General features: G+C 43.7%; 1 protein-coding gene across 1 annotated transcript in view; it reads left to right on the plus strand.

Annotated features, from left to right (window-relative positions):
• Positions 1–14,380, plus strand: part of LOC138804086 (E3 ubiquitin-protein ligase parkin-like) — an 849,159-nt gene extending 834,779 nt beyond the window's left edge. The window contains exon 9 of the mRNA XM_069988358.1: positions 14,148–14,380. Within this exon, the coding sequence (XP_069844459.1) occupies positions 14,148–14,366 (219 nt within the window). The 3' untranslated portion in view covers positions 14,367–14,380. The remainder of the gene's footprint in view (positions 1–14,147) is intronic.
• The last annotated feature ends 7,962 nt before the right edge of the window (positions 14,381–22,342 follow it).

The raw sequence follows: 22,342 nt of genomic DNA on the forward strand, positions 1-22,342 counted from the left end.
AGTTAGGTCATATATGAAACTGGAATAATTTTAATGTCCTTGAATTAACAAATTGTTTTTTGCCTCCTCCATTTGTTGATACAGTAAGCTTCTAGAATACCACCCATACAAATACAAGTAAAACCAAAAGTCAGTTACTCACTTTCCCAGCACATCTTATTTAGGAAAACATGTGTCTTTGTCATTTTTCAGTGATAACTGAAGAGGCTTCCCAAAGCCAGGATCTCTATCATCCTGACATTTCTATTCAGATAATGGAGCCTTTCTTCTAACTTGTACTAATATTTGCAAATTGTTCGATATTTGTTTTAGAATTACTGGATAATTTGTAGGGAAAAGGCCAACTGTAATCATCTCCTAACATCTGCATAAAAGTCAGGCCACTCTGCATTCTCTTGGAAACTTAATAGAGCCGTAATCGAAATATTACCTTGATTATTTATGCAACATGGTGTATCACAGCAATATTGACCTCTGTTCCTCTTGTCTGTCCTTTATTGAGTACCTTCTAGCTGCTGTTTATCAGTCATGTTTACAGAAATAGAATGGCATAAAAGTGATCGTCACTCACATTCTGCTTAGGGAAAGCTATGTTACATTCTGTAGACATGTTCAGTACGTATATGCTGGTAGATGGTGTTCACTGGTGGGGAGGAACATAAAACCAAACGGAGGAATAGGAATGCTGAGAGGGAAGGCATATTGTCATATGAAGTGATCAAGGAAGTCTCACCAAGCTGACATGACAAGAGTGAAGACTGAAATGTGTCGGGGAACCGTGTGGGAGGGAGAGGTCCATGAAGGACAAAGAAAGCCGGGAGGCTCCGGACTGTGCACGGTGCAGCTGCGGGAGGAGGCCAGGCACCCTGCAGAAGAAGAGGGTGGAGAGCTGCAGAGGCCGGGCTGGGATGAGATGGGTGCTTGTCAGACTTCCATTGTTTGGAACAAGTAAGTCCCTGAGACAAACAATTTAAAAGGAAGGAAGATTTATTTTGGCTCAAGAATTTCGGAGGTTGGGGGCCAAGGTCAGCTGGCTCCATGGCTTTGGGCCTATGGTAAAGCCGAAGAAGATGGAAGATGTGGTGGACCTGCGGTTCTCCTGTCATGGAGGTAGGGAAGCAGAGACAGAGAGACAGAAAGACAGAGGCAGAGAGAGAGAGAGAGAGAGAGAGAGAGAGAGAGAGAGGGGCCGCGCTGCCCCGCCCCCTCTTCCTGGTGCTTTGTTTCCTCCTGGTGCCCAGCCTGCTTTGTGGTGCTTGCTCTCATTCAGGGTGGGTCTTCCTTCATCTGCTGCCAGTCATCTCTGGAAATACATTCATAGACACCTCCAGAAGTGTCTTCACCAATCTGCTACATGTTTCCCGAGCCAACCAAGTTAATGATCAAGATGAACAATCCAAGGTGGGAAGAAATTTGGGCAGCTGTTATGAACGAGAAGCCAAAGGAAGTAAACCTAGAAGTGGCCATCCGTGTCCCAGATTCATCCAGCGGGATGAGGATGAGACAGGAGCCCTGGAGCTGACCGCCTGGAGGTCAGGGTGACCTTCGCCATGGGGAGACTGGTGAGGATGGGGGAGGGAGGGGAGGAGCAGGGTGACCTTTGCCATGGGGAGACTGGTGAGGATGGGGGAGGGAGGGGAGGAGCAGATATACATAGCCACACACAGGTGCAGTCAGCTTCTACTTCCATCCATGCAACAGGAAGCCAGGCCATCGCTGAGAGGGAAGATGGAGCGCATGGCTCTTCTGGAGGAAGGACAGGATCCTAAGCGTGTCCCTCGGGAGCATGGAGACCGGATAAGCTTGGGCAGTGGGTGGATTTGTAGAGCGGTCAGTGCGTCCGTGTGGGCAGACAGTGTGGGGCGTTAGGATAACCAGCACGGGCTTCCGCCATCCATGGCTGCAAAGCTGGGATGGAGGAAAGCAAGGACGGCTGGATCCCACAGAAGTAACAGCCCGGCAGTGGGCGCCATGCGCCCAGAGGAAACCGGGCGCAGACACAGCCCTGGACAACGCGGCCAGACACTTGAACCTGAAGGCCCGAAAGCCTTCCCATGATGGCCCCATGATGGGCAGCAAGGCAGTCAGGCAAGGCAGGAACGCTGTGGATGGAGCGGAGAGGAGCGGAGAGCGAGGAGAGTCGGGCATGGCCCGCGTCACCCAGGGAGACGACGACAGGGAAACCGAGGCTGAAGAGCGGGACAGGGGGAGCATTGCCAGCCTGGGACCTCAGAGCTGGAGGCAGGGGAAGATGTCCTGCTGCTTGGAGCCACAGAGGGGACCCAGGTGGAAGCCCCAGAACATGGAGACCCCACCCCGACACCCCCGGGAAGATGGGAGCCATGGTGAGGGAGGGGGCCACCCCAGAGAGACAGCCCGGGCCAGAGAATGCTTCGATGACTGATGATTTGTCTGTCTTGGTGATGGGGGACAGGACCAGGGCTGGCCTGGGGCTCTGGAGAGAAAGCAGGGCACCCCAGCCCTTCCTGGAGCTTGGGGGGGACCGTAGGGGCGGAGAGGGCGCAGCCTGCAGGACATACCCAACCAAGCTCTGGAAGATTCTCAAGGAACTTCCATGACTGGATGAAATGACACTTTTATATCAATGTGTGTTTCAGTATCCTCAGACAAAACATTTTTTGCCCCAGTAACTTGTTTTCCTTTTGTATAGCAGGAGAATGGGACTCAGCCATGTCTTCGAATTTTCATAAATAAGGTTGCAAAGGGAGTGTCGTACTAATTTTTAATACCGTTTGCACTCCTCCAATGCATCAAAGTAGGAGCAGCATAATACACATTAAACTAAGCACGATGTTCACTTAGAATGTGAATTGCTAAAACCTACAGGTACTGGTTAATTGCTGAATTTATTGCTGATAGCAGAGATGTGTGCCAGCTATTTAGTTTCTTTGAGTGTGATTCCTTTCTGTTTTCATTGACCTTTAATAGGTGTTTTGATTTTTTTGGAGATCTGGATTACAAATGACTCACTAAATGCTATAAGCCATTATCTTTTGAAATAAAACTTAAACTCTTTGGAATTTAAATAATATATTTACTTTAGCTTTGGGGCCCTTCTCTGATTTGCATGATAATTCATAGTCATCAAGTCCCTTCGGCTCTGCAGCCTAATTTTTCCAGCAAGGAAACAATTGTAGATAGGTAAAATCTTTCCAAAGTCCAAGGTGAGCCCTAAAGAAAACAAGTCACGTGAGAAACCTGGAGATCACACAAGGACTGGAGACCTTACGGAAGAGCAGAATTATGCAGCTGAAGACGGGAGGCCTTTCTAGAGCCCGCAGCAGGGAGAGGAGGAGATGTGGTCTGACTCCGGGAAGGCGGACATGTTTCCATGGCCAAGACTTCTCTGCATAGGCGAGAGCTCCAAGGGGAGAAGACCACTGAGAGATACTCACTGAATAAGTAGAAATACTGTCAGGACTTTGTTCCTCAAAGAAATACCAAGTATGCTGTCCACAGGATAGGGGAGGGGAGGCTTCATTTTGTGCAGGAAGAACAAACATGTAACAAAACCATGAGGTGCCGTAAGTGCCCTTCTGAAATCGTGACCCAGAAACGAGGCATTTTGTCCAGCATCAGTCTGTGGAAGAAGACGGAAGAAACGTTACAGAGCCCGGGTTGCGCCAGAGTGGACAGGTGAAGAGGGCTGTGGAGAGGCAGTGTTACGGGTTCAGGAATCTGTGTCGGACCAGGAAGTTAGTTCCCCTTGAAGAGGGCCCACAGCCAAGGAGAAAGGTTGGATTGATTGATTAGACATCTTGGTAAACTTGAAGAACTAAGTGATAGGCATATTCTGACAAGAGATCTGGAAAGGCAGGAGGTGGTGATTGGAAAAAGACATAGGTGGAGTTGGGATGTCAGTACAATTTCTTGGGATAATAGGCTTTGAGGGTGACCGTGACAAAAGAGTAAGAAAAAAATCACCGGGGAGCCAGGTGTGGTGGTGAGCAGTTTTCACCCTAGCTACTCAGGAAGCAGAGGCAGGGGTCATGGTCCAGAGCCGGGCAAGGCACACACACAACACTCTACCTGAGAAACAGAAAATCCAAAGCCAAACCAACAAAACACCAAAGCAAAAGAGCCGGAAGTGCCCAATGATAGAGCACTTGCATAACAAACTGGGGTTCTGAGTTCAAACCTTAGTACCACCAAAGAAGAAAGAGGAGGAGGAGGAGGAGGAAAGGAAGGAAGGAGAGAGGAAGGAAGGAAGGAAAGGAGGGAGGGAGGGAGGGAGGGTCAGTCACTGAGGATGAGCAGCTAAATGTGAACAACTGGGTAGGAGAGTGGTTTATTCACACAGGGAGTTAAGTCACACTTAGGCCAGAAAGATGGCAGGATCAAAAGCAGCACATACAGCTCTGGTCTGCAGAAGCTCATTCTCCAAGACTGAGAGGCTGGCAACGCCCCCCTCCCCCTCCCCCACTGCAGGCTGAGATGCAAAGTTCTGCATCACGTCATCTGTCATCTGAAATGCCGGAAACGTGCGTCATCCGTCACACTGCAGGACGCATTCTGTTGCTCTAATTATTTTTGTATTTGATTTGTTTCCTCCATGCCTCTAATTTCCTACGTGGTGAACAAGGCCCGGCCGTTCTCAGGCCCGTTCACTGGGTCAGCAGCTGACAGGTGCAGGCCGCCAAGGTGGGTGCTAGCAGTGACAGAGATTTGTGCGCAGTGCGTCTGGAGCGGCCATGGAGGCCACGCTGACTCGGGCTGTCTGACTGCAAATGGATGAAGGTTACTGATACTCTGAAGAGTACTTTTTTTTTAAGTTCTAATACCTATAATCACACCTGTCATCCTAGCTACTCAGGAGGCTGAGATCGGAGGATGGTGGTTTGAAGCCAGCACCAGGAGAAAAGTCCATGAGACTCTTTATCGCCACTTCATCACCAAAAAGCTAGACATAGAGCTGTCGAGTGCCAGCCTTGAGGGTCAGGGTTCAGACCTTGAGTTCAAGCCCAGAATCAGCACAAAAACAAGAAGAAGCAGCACCAAAGGACCCTCCCCCAGAGAACACAAAGGCTGTGTTCCCTGCACAGCAGGAGGAGGTATTTTCAGCCCGAGTTACAGCTCCTCTGAAATGGTGGTCCCAAAGAGGGGCTGTCACAACAAGCTGTGTCTCACTGCTGTCTGATGGCGACTGGCCAAAACGAGCTGAGGAGTGCTCAGGGGGTTGGTCGCTGTTTCTTCTTAAAGAGGCCAAAAAAGACGGGAAGTGGAGTGGGCAGGGGTAGAAGGCTGTCAGACTCTGCATCCGGTCCCCGCAGTGGGGAGCTGAGCACAGTGGCGCTCCTGTGTGCATACTGGGCCTCACCCTGGCAGGGCTGCCGCTCCTGGCTCCTGGCAGCCATCCCTGCAGAGAACTGAGCTCTGAGCAGCCCTCTGTGCTCCAGGGGGGGACAGGGAGAGGGGGCGAGGCCGGGCCAGCCTTCACAGAAGCTGCAATTATGGAGGAGCTGCAGAGGAGGCCCAAGAGCTGTACCTGAGTGCCCCCAAAAGGACACTCAGGAGAATACCCCCAAATGACAAAAGCAACCTTACTCCCAGAACCTTACTGCAGAACTTGACAGGGGCCAGGCAGCCGGTGAGGTGTGGACACTTTGTGATGCGTCCCCACAGAAGGCTGGCCAGTGTGCTCAGGTGGTTTCCCTGTGCTTCGGGTCTTCTTGCGGTGTAACGTGTTACCTTTCTTCTTGCTTTCCCCTGGAATCATGGGAGTGCAGCAGCGTGGTGAGACCACCTGCCACCACCTCAGAAAGACGGGGGGCCATGTGCATACCCCCACCCCACCCCACCCCACCCCCAGCCAGGCCCCTCTGCTCACCACCACGTCCTTGAGGGGACCCAGCCTAGAGCCCAAGGGCACAGGACAGGGACTGCACGGTCCCCTGGGAACTTGAACTTGTGACCCTAGCCTCATTATGGAACAATTTGCTTCCCAGTCTGTGCCTTCTAACTACCTGCAGGCCCACAAAATACAACGTCGACTTTATTACATTCTCCCCAGACTCATTATTTCGATTTTAAAACAGGAATTTATTGAAACCTCTATGAATCTTGTACTTTCAAGTGAATATGCCCTCTTGTTAAGAGAATCCACAAGCATACGCACATAAAGACTGAATAACTTAACTCAACAAATAAATAAAATATAAAGCATAGCGCGAGTGGGGATTTTTACCTAGGCCGGATGCCGTAGCAGGATGTTTTTTCATGATCATCTGAGGCAATGTAAGAGGAAATTTATATTGTTTACCTTAGGTGCAGAGTCCTATGCTTTGCTCACATTAGCATTTATTTTCAAAAGTGTTTGCAAACATTATATAACAAACTCTAAAAACTATGTTAGTTATCTGTGAATCTACTTTATGAAAACATGTCTAGAAATCTGTGACTTAGATTTAATCAGATCTTAAATAGCATGGTTCCACAGGTTAATATTAGCTTATGAGAGAGAGAGAGAGAGAGAGAGAGAGAGAGAGAGAGAGAGAGAGAGAGAGAGAGAGACTAAAAGACTGAGATCCACTTACCCACTACGCATTCCAAAGACAATACATAAGTATTTTTCATTAATTTCCTGCTTTTGAAGTCACTTAAGAATAGACATTGACATAAATCCAGTCCACGTGACCAGTTAATCATGTACTTCTAAATTAATTATTTCATCTATTTTTTATTTATTTGTTTTTGTATCAGTACTGTGACCCCGCCTTAAGTTCTCAAGGTTTTGCTTGGCTTTCTCATTCAAGGCTGGTGCTCAACCACTTGAGCCAGATCTTCAATTCTGGCTTTTTGTTGGTTGGTTGGACATAAATGTATCACAGACTTTTCTGCCCTGGCTGATTTTAAACCTCAGTCTTCAGAACTCATCCTTCTGAGTAGCCAGGATTATATGTGCAAGGCACCAACACTTGCCCTAAATTAATTCTTTTATAAAGCAATACTTAACGTTGATAAATAAAATAGCTGCTGGACAATAAGACAAGATGCAAACATAAAGGGGATCCAAATAGGGAAAGAAGAAATAAAACTCTCCCTCTTGGCAAATGACATGATCTTGTATTTAAAGAATCCCACAGATTCCACTCCCAAATTACTCAAGCTGATTCAAAACTTTGGCAAAGTAGCAGGGTATAAAATTAACCTTCAAAAATCAATGGCTTTTCTGTATGCCAACAATGAGAAAAGTGTGGCTGAAATTAGGAAAGCAACTCCGTTCGTAATAGCCCCACAAAAAATAAAATACCTAGGAATTAACTTAACCAAAGAAATGAAGGACCTCTATGATGAAAACTTTAAAATTTTGAAAAAGGAAATCAAAACAGAACTTAGAAAGTGGCAAAAAAAACTCCCATGCTCCAGGATTGGAAAGATCAACATCATGAAAATGGCAATACTTCCCAAGGCTATCTACAAATTCAATGTGATACCTATCAAAATTCCAATCTCATTCTTTAAGGAAATAGAAGAGGCAATCCAATAATTCATAAGGAACAATAAAAGACCCTGATAGCAAAAACGATCCTCAACAGAAAGAACAGTGCTGGAGGAATACCAATACCAAATTTCAAACTCTACAATAAAGCCATAGTAATCAAAACAGCTTGGTTCTGGCACAAGAACAGACCTCAGGACCAATGGAATAGAATTGAAAACCCAGAAATGGACCTACAGACCTATAGCCATCTAATCTTCGATAAGGGAGCTAAAAAAATAGAATGGAAGAAAGACAGCCTCTTCAGTAAATGGTGCTGGCAAAATTGGTTAACTACTTGTAGAAAACTAAAGCTAGATCCTTATATATCACCCTGCACCAGAATCAACTCCAAATGGATCAAAGACCTCGGAGTCAAAGCAGACACTCTGAAAACATTATAGGATGGAATAGGAAAAACCCTAGTTCTTGTTGGGACAGGCTGAAATTTTCTTAATAGAGACCCGGAAACACAACAAATCAAAGAAAGGTTGGACAAATGGGATTGCATGAAGTTGCAGAGCTTCTGCATGGCAAAGGACATAGCTAGCAAGATCAATAGAAAGCCCACGGATTGGGAGAAGATCTTCACTTGCCATACAACAGACAAGGGTCTCATATCTAAAATATACCTGGAACTCAAAAAATTAAATCCCCCAACAACAAATCTTCAAAGACACAACTGCCCAATAAATAAGTAGGCTAAAGACTTAAAGAGAAACTTCTCTGAAGAAGAAAGAAGGATGGCCAATAGGCACATGAAGAAATGCTCAACCTCCCTAGCCATAAAAGAAATGCAAATCAAAACAACATTGAGATACCACCTCACCCCAGTTAGAATGGCTATAATCAAGAACTCTAATAACAACAGATGCTGGAGGGGATGTGGACAGAAGGGAACCTTACTGCATTGTTGGTGGGAGTGTAAACTTGTTCAACCACTTTGGAAAGCAGTATGGAGGTTCCTCAAAAGACTCCACATAGAGCTCCCTATGACCCAGCCCACTTTTGGGCATTTACCCAAATGTTCACAAACAAGACCACACTAAAGCTACCAGCACAACTATGTTTATTGCAGCATTATTTACCATAGCTAAGATATGGAACCAACCCAGATGCCCCTCAGTAGATGAATGGATCAAGAAAATGTGGTATATATATACAATGGAATTCTATGCCTCCATCAGAAAGAATGACATTGCCCCATTTGTTAGGAAATGGAAAGACTTGGAATAAATTATATTAAGTGAAGTAAGCCAGGCACAAAGAAACATAGGTCCCATGGTTTCCCTTATTTGTAATATGTAGTATATGTCTGAGTCAAGCAGAAAAGGTCAGATAAGTTGATGTTAGGGAAATGAACCCTAAGATATGTATTCAAATGTTTTTTTTCTTTCATGTGATTGTTTCTAACATATTTATAAGATGATTTCTTTGTTGCTTTGTATGTCTCTCCCCCACGGTATAACCCAAGCTTTCACTGTATTTGATGTCGGTATAATTTGTGGAGAAGAAGGGGAAAAACAAATCGTTTAAATAGGGATACAGGTGGACCCATTGCCACAATGAGAAGTAAAAGTTGTTATGTCAAAAAACGAACTTTACAACTTTGGGGGGAGATGGGAAGGGACGGGAAGGGGAAACAAAGGAAGAGGCAACAATGCTTGATAAGAAATGTACTCATTATCTTGCCCATGTAATTGTAACCCCTCTGTACAGTATTTGATACAGTAGTATCAAAGGAACTGGACAGCAATTAAGAGTCCATGTATCAACTTCCTTATCATTAGTTTGCATATTTTATACTGATAGCTATAGATAAGCTACTCATTGCTGACCTGTCAGCCATAAAGAATGTAGTGGTGTGTTTGCAATAAAGTTGTATTTTCTGTGCCAGCGACAAGGTAAAAAGAGTCTAAGGATATGTGGGTCATGTCTTAAAAGAAGCTAAATCAGGCTCTTCACTAATGACATACATAATTACTTGTCCAAATCCTTTCCTTAGAGCATTAAGCTTTCTACTGATGCTAGGCCATTACTGGTTCTAGGTCAAAAGTTTTCCTTTTAAATTTGACAGTGTTAAGCATAGTTCAGATATGTACTTTTTAATCATTTGTAAATCACTAGACATATTAAAGTATTTGTCTTCCCTCAGAAAAGGAAGTATATGCTCAACTGTTCTTTGTTTCATCATAAGTAGACTATAATCTCCATTATTCATAAAATTTAGCTATAAATCGTAAGAAATTGTTTTACATGAACAACTTAGACCACTGTGAATACACTCAGCAAGAAATTCAAATTTATTTGATGGGTTGAATTTAAAGCCCTTTGTACAACTATATAAAGATAATTCCAAAAAAAAGATGGATAATTTAAATTTAGAACTTTCCTAGCAAATCAATTTTAACTTCTAAATTAGGAATACTGTTTTTAACAATAAAAGAAAGCAATATAAAATAAAATAAAAGATGAATTTCTAATTTCCATAGCCATTGTGTATAGGCTAACTTCCTCCTACATGGAAGCCATTGTTCCATTATCATCGTAAAGAAACAATTCTATCTAAGAAAGTTAAATAGTTAGGTGATCGTGATGGAGAAAACAGGTATATACTTAAGAGTACTTTGGGGTTTTGTTTTCTTTTGTTTGCAGTGCTGGGGATAGAACCCAGGGACCTGAGCATGCTGGCAAGTGGTCTACCACTGAGCTTCATCCCCAGCACTTATACAGATAAAGCTATCCTGATTCACTCCATTGTCTATTCCCATTGCCATTATTTTATTAGAATTCTTTCATAGAGACCTCATGGAGTTGCATGTCATTAACTCAACACACAGGATTCATGATATACTATTCACAATATTCATGATATACTATTGAGACATAGTCTCCAAGGTCAAGCATAGAAACCTGGACAAGGACATGGGAGAGGAGAAGATCTGAAAAAGATCTAAGGGAATTGGCAGGCCTCGGGTCCCAGAGACTCACAGAAGGTCAGGAGCCAAAGAGCCATCTTAGTTAGAATAGAGAAGGGGGAAAGGGAGAAGAAAATCTTGTTGGAAGTGGGGTGACAGGAATCTGCAGACCGTTGAAGACTGCCCGCAAAGCCCTCGACGAGGAAGATCAGAGCTGGAAACGTCAGGAAAACTAATTTCATGAGAAGACAAAGAAGAACGCCTTAACTGAAGAGAAGAGGTGAGCTTCCTAGGGAGCCTTAGCAGGAAAAGAGAGGCAGAAGAGCTGACCCCCACCCAGTGCGCGCGTGCGCAACACAGACGCAACCCCACCCAGTGAGCGCGTGCGCAACATAGACGCAACCCCACCCAGTGCGTGCGTGCGCAACACAGACGCAACCCCACAGACGCAACCCCACCCAGTGCGCGCGTGCGCAACACAGACGCAAGCTGAAATGGCCAGCCAGGGTTTGGAAACTATACAGAGACCAAGAAGAGCGGCAGACTACCTGAAGTCAAGTCAAACTTACACTTGTAAAAATTAGAAATAAATAGAAACGATGGAGTTCTGAGAGGGGCTGATGGATTTCACAGTTAAAGAAAACCCAATATTTTGTGTACTAGAAATCATAGTTTTAAAACTTGAGAGCAGCAAAGCAGAGCGCATCCTAGGCCTGAAGGTCAGGCTGACTTTCCTCACTGTGTGCTCACGAAACTGATCCCAAAATGACCAGCACCAAGAAAGAATCTAAGAAAATGCCTGGGTTTGAAAGATTATCTTCAAAGGAAGATAATCCCTTAAGCATCTGGACAAAGAAAGATCATTTCACTTATTAAAAAAAAAGAGAGAGCAAGAGAGAACTCAGCAGTTTACCATCAGATTTGTCCATCACACTTTATATCCAAAGAGCATGAAGTAATATATTTAAAATACTCCGGGAGGAAAAAGTGTAAATCCAGTATGTTATATTTAGTCAAAGTTACCTAATTTAAGAGCAAAGGCCCTATTCCAGGCATACTGGTTGGTGCCCATAATCCCAGCTACTAGAGAGGTAGAGATGGGGACATTGTGGTTTAAGGCCAACCCAAGCAATAACAACAACAATAGTAATAGTAATAATAATAATAATAATGTTAGCAAGACCTCATCTCAAAGAACAAGCTAGGCATGCTGGCTCATGTTTGCAATCCCAGCCATGAGGGAGGTATAGGTAAGAGGATCACATATAAGTAAAGCCCCCACCAAAAGCATGAAACTGGCCAGGCACTGGTGGGTCACACCTGTAATCCTAGCTACTCAGGAGGCTGAAATCTGAGGATCGATATTAAAAGCCAGTCCAGGCAGGAAAATCCATGAGACTCTTATCTCCAATTCATCACCAAAAAACCAGAAGTGGCACTATGGTTCAAGTGGTAGAGTGCTCTCCTTGAGCTGAAGAGTTCAAGGACAGCGCCCAGGCTCAGAGTTCAAGCCCCACAACCAGCAAGAAAAAAAAAAAAGTGAAAGGACTGGAATTGTAATTAAAGTGGTACAAACCCTGAGTCTAGGACCACTACCATGAATAATATTAATAATAATAATAATATAATAATAATGTTCCCAAGAAAACTATTAAAACTCTTAATGTATAACAACTCAATGAATGTTTTCTCATGAACTCTTCCTGAGAAGTTTATGAGAGAACATTTCAAACAACAAAAGTTACATTAACATAAGACTAATAGTAGTGGATAAGTATGTGTGTGAGAGAGACAGACAGATGAGATGGGGTGGATTAGGACTGTATGAGGATTAGGAGGAAGAGATCATGGCTGAGGTGACCGTATGTGTTTGTGATATAAGTGTCATATAATTATTAGAAACATTGGGGGTGAGAATAGACAGAATGTGAAAATTTGAGGAAGTTTTTAGACCTGACCCCCAGGGCTGCGTGCGTGATGTTACCTGAGATTACTTGTGTTGTCTCCCAGCTGATTCCTTTACCCCCTAAAAGCTTCCAGCACCTCCTCTGCCAGTCTACCCCTGAGTCAAGCCCTGTCTGAGGCCACGCCAACCATACCCTGTAGAATTGCATCCCTCCAGCCAGCTCAGGACTTCTAGCCTACAAGACCCACTGCCTGCCCACCCCCCTGTCTTTTCCCTCAGAATAGTAACATGCTCTCATGCCTTCATGTTCAGAAAAACCTCTACAGTCCCACTGCCTCAGTAGCTGTAGCTGCTGCTGGGGACTGTGCCCCGGCCAGCTCTCCAGATGTCTCCAGTAAGGCCCTAGACCACAGAACCACAACGAAGTAGCCCTCACCTGTCACAGTGAAAACTGCATCTCGAACACCAGTGAGTGCTCTGCAGTGGCCTTGGACGAGTTCATCACCAGGTCCTCCTTGAGGGCTGTGTGCCCTTGGCATTCACTGGGGCTGCGGCCTCCTCATCCTCCTCCTGCCCCAGCAGCTGCTGTGTCTCTGTCTCTGGGACTGGCATCTTATCTCTCCACAGCTCCACAGTGTGCAGTGTCTCATCTCGGCTCCGGGTTTATAAGATACTGAGTCAGAGACTTGTAACTCAAAGCAGACTTTGCCAGAATCAGAGATGTCACCTCATGTCACATGCTACTCATACACTCAAGGATACAGGGAATTCAGAGACACAGGCGAAGCATAGAGAAGCCCAGATCACCCACACAGCCTCTCAGGTCCCAGCATGTGTTTTAGGATGTACTCCAGGCAAGGTTTATATCCAAGGACTCTACGTAATCCGGGGGCTCGAGTTCCGGTACAGTCTTGGACCTAAAGAGAAAAAAGAAAAGAAAAGAAAAGAAACACCTGATCCTTTATGGGGTTGGAGGCGTGGCTCAGTTGGTAGAGCACTAGCCAATGAGCAAAAGCAGCAGGACCTAGTCAGGGACCCAGTCTCAGTACTAAAAAGAGAAAAAGAAAATAAATCCATAGACATCACCAATACTTAATCTCTGAGTTATATAAATTGCTTCTACACTCAGTAAAATACCTTCATCTTATGCACTCATTACCACCTACATTATGACTCCTTCTGGAGAGCCTTACCCATCAATCCATGCATTACCCATCAATCATGCATTCTAACCCTCCTGCCACATGCGATCCCAGACTCCGCCGTGGGGAACATTCTGTGAGGTTCCTGGGTGGGGGCCATCAGCCTGTGTGCAGAGGTCTGGCCAGGCTGTCTTTCTTCCATTCTCAGGACCGGAGAAGTGAGAAGATGGGGGACATCAGAGTGTACCACAAACCTCCTGTCTTCTAAATTCCAAACTCAACCTGCCAACGAGCCGCCCAGCCTGCTGACTGACCTGTGTGTTAGGTTATAGAACTTGAGTACAAACAGGCGAGAAATAATGACTGAACTGACTTCACTCCCAACACGCGCGCGCACACACATGCACACTGCGCACATACCCCTTGTCTACTAATATGGACAGGAAAGAAATCCTATACTCAAATTGAGCCTTTGGCGGTCACAGCCGATTACATTATCTGTATACTAGATTCTCAATTACTTTGGCTACATACTCACCTTGTCAGTATACTTAGTACTCACTATCATTTTGCGTACCTAGTTGGTACTCGATCACTGTATACTCAGTCAGTCCTCGCTCACTTTGTGTACTTAGTTGGCTCTCGTCACTTTGAAAGCTCACCTTGCCCTTTGTTTCTTGCAGTACAACCGGTACCAGCAGTACGGGGCGGAGGAATGTGTGCTGCAGATGGGGGGCGTGCTGTGCCCTCGCCCGGGCTGTGGAGCAGGCCTGCTGCCCGAGCAGGGCCAGAGGAGAGTCACCTGTGAAGGGGGCAACAGCCTGGGCTGTGGGGTGAGTCCTGACCACCCGGGACGCTGGGTGTTTGTGCTACTTGTCTTTGCTTTTGTGAATGGGCTGTGATTCTATTTTTGATTTTTGCCTTTGGACTCAAACATCTGTGAAGATAGATAGATAGATAGATAGATAGATAGATAGATAGATAGATAGATAGATAGACAGATAGATAGATATGGGAAATAGATTTTTAAAAAATTCTTCCATACAGCTCCACATATGAAAATATATGTATTTATTGGGGAAGGGCTATAGTTGCATGAAGATTTTCTGTTTTATTTGTTCATGGAAGTATTTATCCAGAGATGCTGTGAACCACAGTCGTAGTGGTTCAGCAGGCTTGTGAAGTTGTGTTAAAGTAGACAGAAGTGAAGGAGACCTCTTGGGCAGGCCTAGGCAGCATGACCTGCATAAGTGTTTGTTTGTTTAAGTAAAGATGACCAAAGTTAATGGTGTCCGTTAGGGAGATAGAATAAGAAATGCCAAAAACATTCCAAGAGGTCAAGTCATAGCACCTGATCAGTGATGGGAAGGAATCTTTATCTGCCGGCCTGGAGGTAAGAGGAGGAAGCGGCTTGCTAAACTATAGATCGAGATGCCAAATGGTTCCTTGCCCTGATACAGAGCACAGAGAGCCCGGAAAAGAGGGAAAGGCACAAGTGCTTATAAAATGCCATTGGTCTGCGTAGAAAACATCTGTCTTACAATTGCAACTTCGTGAGTCATTTTATGGAAGACGGGCATGAAGAGTAGCGGCTATCAACCGAGGCACGAGTTTTGGCTGGTCACCACCAGTCACTTTCACACAAGCTGCCCTGTGTCGCATCCGCTTGCGCTCCTTGTCTGTGGTGTGACATGTCTCCTAAAACCCTGGGCTGAGCAAGGGAGCGTAAACAGAAAATGATGAGAAATGTGTATATCTTAACAAGCACAGCGCATCAGAATGGAAACCCCAATCATTCTGGCCATCCCCAGAGGCTGTGGAGAGTCAACTGCTCTTCCCGACCCCAGTCACTGTCCGCTGGGGTGTCACCCACCCCGATGGTGAGTGACCTAGGCTGGCAATGAATGCAGGGTCAGAATTCCCACCAATGTTTTCTCTTCATATGAGTTACAACCATGGTAGGTTGTTGTCTGACTGAGTCCTTCTGCTGCTGACTATGTACCATTGTTCTAGTTCGCGTAGCCTGGGATCTAAGAGTTTGACTTTCCTCACTGGTAGACAGTATCCACATCCCATCTTGTGTTGAGTTGTTCACTTCGCTTAGAGAACTTTAAAAGATTTAGGTGACTTTAAGCTTTGTGGAATTTTATCTTCCTTTAACAGCAACAATAAAACACACACACACACACACACACACACAAATACACACACACATACAAACATAAACCCCACAGTGTGACATTGTGAGTAACCTATACACTTAAGCCCCAAATCATTGGAAATTGTGTGTCAGGAATAAAGCGAGTTATTTCACCCCGTGTCAATTGAGAGTTTAGGTGCAAAAAGTGTGCATCAAAGAGGATGGCGTGTTCGGCCTGGTCCTTTGTCCGCTGGAGTGCCTACGTATTGAGTTGTTTTTTTCTTTTTTAAATTCTGTTTATTGTTTTGGGAGAGACTCTTTTCAGTTTGTTTGAACAGCCTCATGGAACAGCCTCAAATTGAGATAGCTTAATCTAATAAATATAATATCTGATATAGTATACTTAATATAATAAATACTTAATAGTGATGAATATTAAATATACCTAATAAATATTTACTATTGGCTCAGTGTCAGGAGTGGCTTGGCCATGTGATTCTGGCTCGGGGTCCCTCATGAGCTCAAGAGCCATTCTGGGATGTGTTCATTCTGATGGGGGAGGCGTGCTCAGATCACAGTTCCTCACGTGCCGTCTTCTTCTTGGGCTGTTTGTCCCCACAGTGACAGCTAGCGCTCCCCAGAGAAAGCTGTCCAACAGAGAGCGAGGAGGGAACCACAGAGCCTGCAGGACCTAATCTCTAACTTGATCATCTTTTTTTTTAAATTGTATTTTATTGTTTTTTTTTTAATTTAATTTTATTTGTGAACATACTGTACAGAGGGGTTACAATTACATGGGCAAGATAATGCATACATTTCTTACCAAGCATTGCAGCCTCCTCCTTTGTTTACCCTTCACCTCCCTTCCCAGCCTCCCCCCTCCCCCCCACCCAATCCTTCCCCAAACTTGATCATCTTACCCCGCTGTATCTCTACTAGGCCCTTTCAGGAAGAGAGGAGCTGGGCTTTATCTTTTAAAAGAAAAAACCCATGGGCATATTTTAAACCACCACTGTGGTTTAAAGAAGCTGAAATCAGAACAAAGAAAATGAGTTTCCTATGGCCACATCTAAATGTAAAATATTGTGTGCTTGTTTATACTTAATAGTGTTTAGCATAGAGTAAGTGCAGATTTATTTAATATTTAACCGAAGGATTACCCAAAAGACAAATATTCAAGGAAAATTGACTACAGGACACTCATTTGATCAATCTTCCCAGATAGCCAAGAATCTACCCCTGGACCGCGCCAGACCGGCAGCAGAGAATCAGGCATGTCCACCCCATCCTGCAGCCCTTCAAAGGACTGCTTTTCAGAAACAGTACTTTGGAACGTCGCAGTTTGTTCGTGTTCTGGTCACCACACAGGAAATGTGATGTCTGTGGGTCCAATGAACGTTCCTGAGGAGCCGTGCTGATGGCGGCCAGTCTGTCTGAAGGCCAGCAATGCCCAGCTTGACCGAATGGGGTGCAAGAAGAGGTGCCATTGGGCACAACCTCACAAGGATGGCAACCCTCTTGTCTGAAAGAAGGAAGTGTGGCCACCATTAACACCAGCAGATTCCCTTGTGGGGTATTTTAATCCATCTGTACTTAATATTTTCCTAAACTGTTAACAGAGAGAAGTTCAACTCTTGTTACATGAATATGCAAGACATGTTTCATGTTTCTGGAAGGTTCTCCTATAAAAAGCCAGATTTACCACTCTTCAGAAATACAGGAATGTCCACTGGAAGATGGACATGAGATGCCCAAGTCTGTGCCCCGTCCCTCCACCGTGGGGTGCGCGCACGCGCGCGCGCGCGCACACACACACACACACACACAGAGCACATGCAGACCAGGGTTCCCCTGCGGGCGACATTGCTGATCCATCCAGGCAAGGCCAGACAGTGTGTGATGTCACTGCAAACTTGTCACCATGGTAGAGTGACTAGAACAAGTACCACCTGCTAGGGTTCTCGTTGGAATGTTATAGTCATTCTTAGCTTTATATTCCTAACCTCAGTCTATGTTTTTGCCCTCAGCAAATTTATGTATTGAGGATTTAATCTACATAGAGTGAATATTAATGAGTGAATAGTAACATGTAAATATGACAGAAGTAGTGATCAACTTTATTTGCCATTATTAATCACCAGTTATTGTAGTATTAAAATTGCTTATCTTTGAGTCAGGTGTGGTGATACACACCTTGTAATTACCAACATTTGAGAGGCTAAGGCAGTGGAATTGTAATTTTAAGGCCAGCCTGAGCTATGTACCAAGACCCTGGTAAGGAGAGAGAGGGAAAAGGGAGGGAGGACACAGGGGAGGGAAGGAGGAGAGGAAGAGAACAAAGAAATGTTTACCTTTCCTCAACAAAGACCTCCTCAAAATTAGTTTAGGCACTTGCATATAGTCTTATAGCATGTAATGTTTTGGTAGCCACACAATACATACTTCAGAGTACCAGCAACATGCTACATTCAGAGATCCACAAAAAATTCACCCATGATACGGAAGTACCACAGAAATTAGAGCTCCCAAACCTTCAGAAGGGAGGCAGGATGCACACAGCCAATGCAGAGGTCTGCACAATCAAACATATATATCTTACTCCTGCGAGCACCAACATTTCAGCTTTGATTCAGCACAGAATATTTTTACGACAATAGAATTCAACGAAGAATTATATTTAGGGATCAAACAGTCTGACCTCACTCTTGGCTAACCCTTGATCATATTTTTACTATTGCTCATAAAAATATTAATTGATTTCCTAAGAATTTCATGTTATACATTATCCGTTCCTCTGGCCTTGCTGCTCTTCATCAGAACTATCTCACTAACTTTTATGATTCCAATACAAAATGTTGACATATTTAATACCAGAAGGCAACAACAAAATATAGAATGCATTATACCCAGTGACTAGAGAATGCATGCACAGAGCTGTGGCGATCCAACCTCATGAGTTTCCCATAAATAAAACATCTTTATCTTATTTCGATGCTAGCTTGGAATAGCAAATGCCTGGAAGATTATGTTCCTTTTAAATAATATTTGAAGTTGGAAGAATAATTTTCTGTTTCAATTTACAAGTTCAGGGACAAGACTTAACAACAACTGGAAAAAAATAAATGGAAAGGCTTTTAATGTCCTATTAGGTTAAGGAAATTAAGTAGAATCTCTTAAGACATCTTTTGGCTACACTTTCCTGAACAATACTAGCTTCTGTTGCTCAAAGGCAGACTTACTGGGGAATGAGGGATCTACTCAACCAGCTTTCTCCCCTGTAAGCCCCTCTGTATCCTCTTAACAAACTGTGTCTTCTTCCATTGCTTTCCTTAAAGAGGGTCTCAGAAATTGTATAAGATCAAGTTGTAGAGGCCTCGGCAAACCTGGATTTAGAAAGACTTGGATACCTAGTTCGTGTGCTTTTTTGTTGGTTGCGGTGATTAAGAACCACTTATGACAATAGTGTTAACATATTGCTGACAGTTTTGATCAAATGAAGGTTGGGCCTCATTTTTACCCTTCATGTTGTAAGAAGTAGATGAAGAAACATGCTGATGCCTAACCATTCACACAAGAGACCTATTTTTAAAAATTTTTTTATTTTTATCATCAAGTAATTGTACAAAAGGGTTTCAATTTAACATGTTGGTTCTAACTAACTATTGAATCAAAAGCTTAAATTACCAAATTAGATGTAAAGCCCTCTTTTCAATATGAGGTTCAGAAATGGAAAGTTAGTAGATGGTCAACATTTAATAATGAAACGAGGAAAGAAAATGGCTGTCTTTCCTGTACTTTAAGAGTTTACTTTTTGTAAAAGTACGTAATTTAAACAATGTTGAAATATTCTGTGAACTCTATTGGGTTCTCTCCTAGAGAACTAGGAACTCCTAGAGATTAAACTAGAACCCAGATTTAAAGTCTAGACTCCAGCTGTCTGGGGTGAGACCCTGATACCTTCAGGATGACACCTCAAAGGGCAGGCATCCCTGGGGGTTCCACATGGGTCCTGAGCATTCATCTCTGGACTATTCCATTCCTCCTGTGCCTTGACCACCAGCATGTCAAGAATGGAATCACATGTTGTTGGCATATTATTCTTTAATACCAATTTTTTTCTTCATCCAAAAGCATTTTTAAAGCAAGTTAATGTTATGAAATGTCAAAATTTGCATTCTGTATTTATTTGACATGTGTCCAAAGATCTAATTTAAGCTCTGAGATTGGCTCATTTTCAGATTGGAAATCAGTCTTGCTAGACTTTCTGCCTGTGAGACAGCTTGAAGTGCAAAGATAGACCACTTTGGAGAGTATTTATTGTAATGCCTAAGCAAGTTCTGGATACCATTCCTCTAGAAAGTCCTTATCAATTGGCAAATGTTCCTAGAAAGAAAGCATTCTGTGGTTTGAAGTGTACACTTTTGGATACAACATAGATGTGTGTATGCTGGATTATATATAGAATAATTATTGTAGAATGATTATTATCATTCTTATATACAGTTGTATATTCTACATAATATAGAATGAAAAAATCATGTTATATTATTATGTATTATATAACTATTACTATATATTTTATATTAATATATTATATATGTACATATAGATATATATGTGTGTATATATACACATATATGCTAAACATTCTACTTGCCTCAAGCCCATTTTTGTTTAAATATAGGATAGTGTTATGGGATTTGAAATATCCCCACTAAAAGGCTTACTCCTCAGCTATTGATGCTGTGGAGCAGGGCTCGGATGATGGTGTCATTAACTTCATCAATAGACTGATCCTTTGGTAACCTCACCAATAGAGTGGTCCGTTAATGGTTTTGTAGCTCACTGGGCCGGCAGGAGGCTGGGCTAGTTGCAGAAAAGTTGGCCAGTTGGCCTCCAGCCCTTCCTGACCCCTTGTCCTCACTCTCGCTCTCTGCTTCCCTGCCTCCAAGAGGTGAGCAGCTTTGCTCCCTCACAGTCTCTCTGCCATGAAGTCTAGCCAAAGTAACCTGGCCAGGCAACTGTGGACTGAAACCTCTGACAGAGTGAGTCAAAATAAAACCTTCCCCCTTTGAGTTGTTTTGAATCAGGTGTTCTGATTTTCACAGCAGTGAAAAGCTAGCACAAATACAAAATAATTTTGTCATTTCAAAATGGTAAGATTGGGGTTGGGAACTTAGCTTAGTGGAGCAAAGTTTGGTTCTCGGTTCTGGAAAAATAAATGATGAGAATTAGCTCTTTGAATAATGTTAGGAAATCAGTTTTATAGCAGATTGCCTGGAGACCCCTTCTCTAGCTCCATGAGCTACAGAGAACTCAGAAGGGTGCATAATGCAGAGTTCCACAGAAAACATCATAGTATCTAATCTTCCTTTGTCTGATCCCAATGGTTTCTGTCTAACATAGACACATGTTGAATCTAGCCAAACGTGACTGTTTGCATACAATCAGAAGCTCCGCTCCTCAGGTGTAGTAGCCACATGTGACATGTGACTCCTGACAGGGTAGTTATGGTGTGACCCATTTTCATCCCTGCAGAAAGTTCTTTTAGACCAGACTCCATCTGGAGAAATACTAGCATGTCCACCCAAGGAGCAGAATCATCAAACTTGAAGCCTCCTGCGCCCCCAACCCACACGCTTTGGCTTCTTGAGTTGTGCTTAAGAAAAATCTTTATGGGATTAAAAGTAATTTTTTGAGCAAGAGAAAGGAGAACAGCATTTTACAAAGTGGGCATCACACCTCTCGGGTCCTGTGGGATAGTAGGAGGGATGATTGGAGTGGAGATGTCAGTGAAAGAGAAACTTAACCAGGGAGAGAAAAAGAAACAGCTACATGTACTTGGGACCTGCTAGGATTACAACCCAACACGGATTCAAGCAGTCTTGAATCGTGCTCTGAGGATTTACAAAATGGCGACTGTGTTTCATGCATTCGTGGGGAGAGGGGCTGTTGGCCGTTCCCTTTGTCTGGCAGGGATTATGATACCTGTGACTAGAGTGAAGTGTAGAACTGGGGATCGTTTAGGGCGGGGGTGGAGTTACACGCAGGAATCGTGAGCCTATCTTATCAGCCATTATCCTCTCAGGAAACTGATTTTTTTTTCCGGTTCAAAAGTTCAGTGTGAACATGTATCTGCCTGGAACTTGATTAAAGCTCGCCCTCCAGGACCAATGCTGCTCCATTTGGGTTTTCTTTCTTCCCAAGAGACAGAAAGATGAAGCAGAGATTCAGAATCATATAACTAGGAGGAGTGAGTTAAGCTGGATTAGCTAAGTTTATTTTCTGTAGGATTTAAAGCTTTTGATATGCAAACACACATTTTTCTTGAACTAGTGAAATACCAAGAGCAATCTTTGCTCATCTCTACAGAGCCAAAGCTGCCTTTTCTCTGGTACATTTTGTAGGACAGGTGTTTCATGAAACAATTTGTGGTTCCAAGAATTCACTTGTTTTTTTTTTTTTTTTTGAAGAGCATAGTGCTAAGTAGCATGCCACTACTCATAATGAGCCTGTGAAATCGGAGCATCAGAACCATTCATTAGGCACACAACATTCTCCTTTTCATGGAGAACTAATAAAATGATTTTTCAATTGTTGCTATGTTGTTCTCAGATGTTTTACTCACTTTCGAGACAACATTTTTAATGATAAAATCTTTTAAAACTGCCACTGCCATATTTCCTGGGCTTCAGATCAGTTAGAAAAGACAGGATGAAATGTTTTGTGATTGGGCCC

The sequence above is a fragment of the Dipodomys merriami genome, unplaced genomic scaffold, assembly GCF_024711535.1.
Source record: "Dipodomys merriami isolate MVZ:Mamm:240054 unplaced genomic scaffold, mDipMer1.0.p SCAF_355, whole genome shotgun sequence".
Classification (NCBI taxonomy): domain Eukaryota; kingdom Metazoa; phylum Chordata; class Mammalia; order Rodentia; family Heteromyidae; genus Dipodomys; species Dipodomys merriami.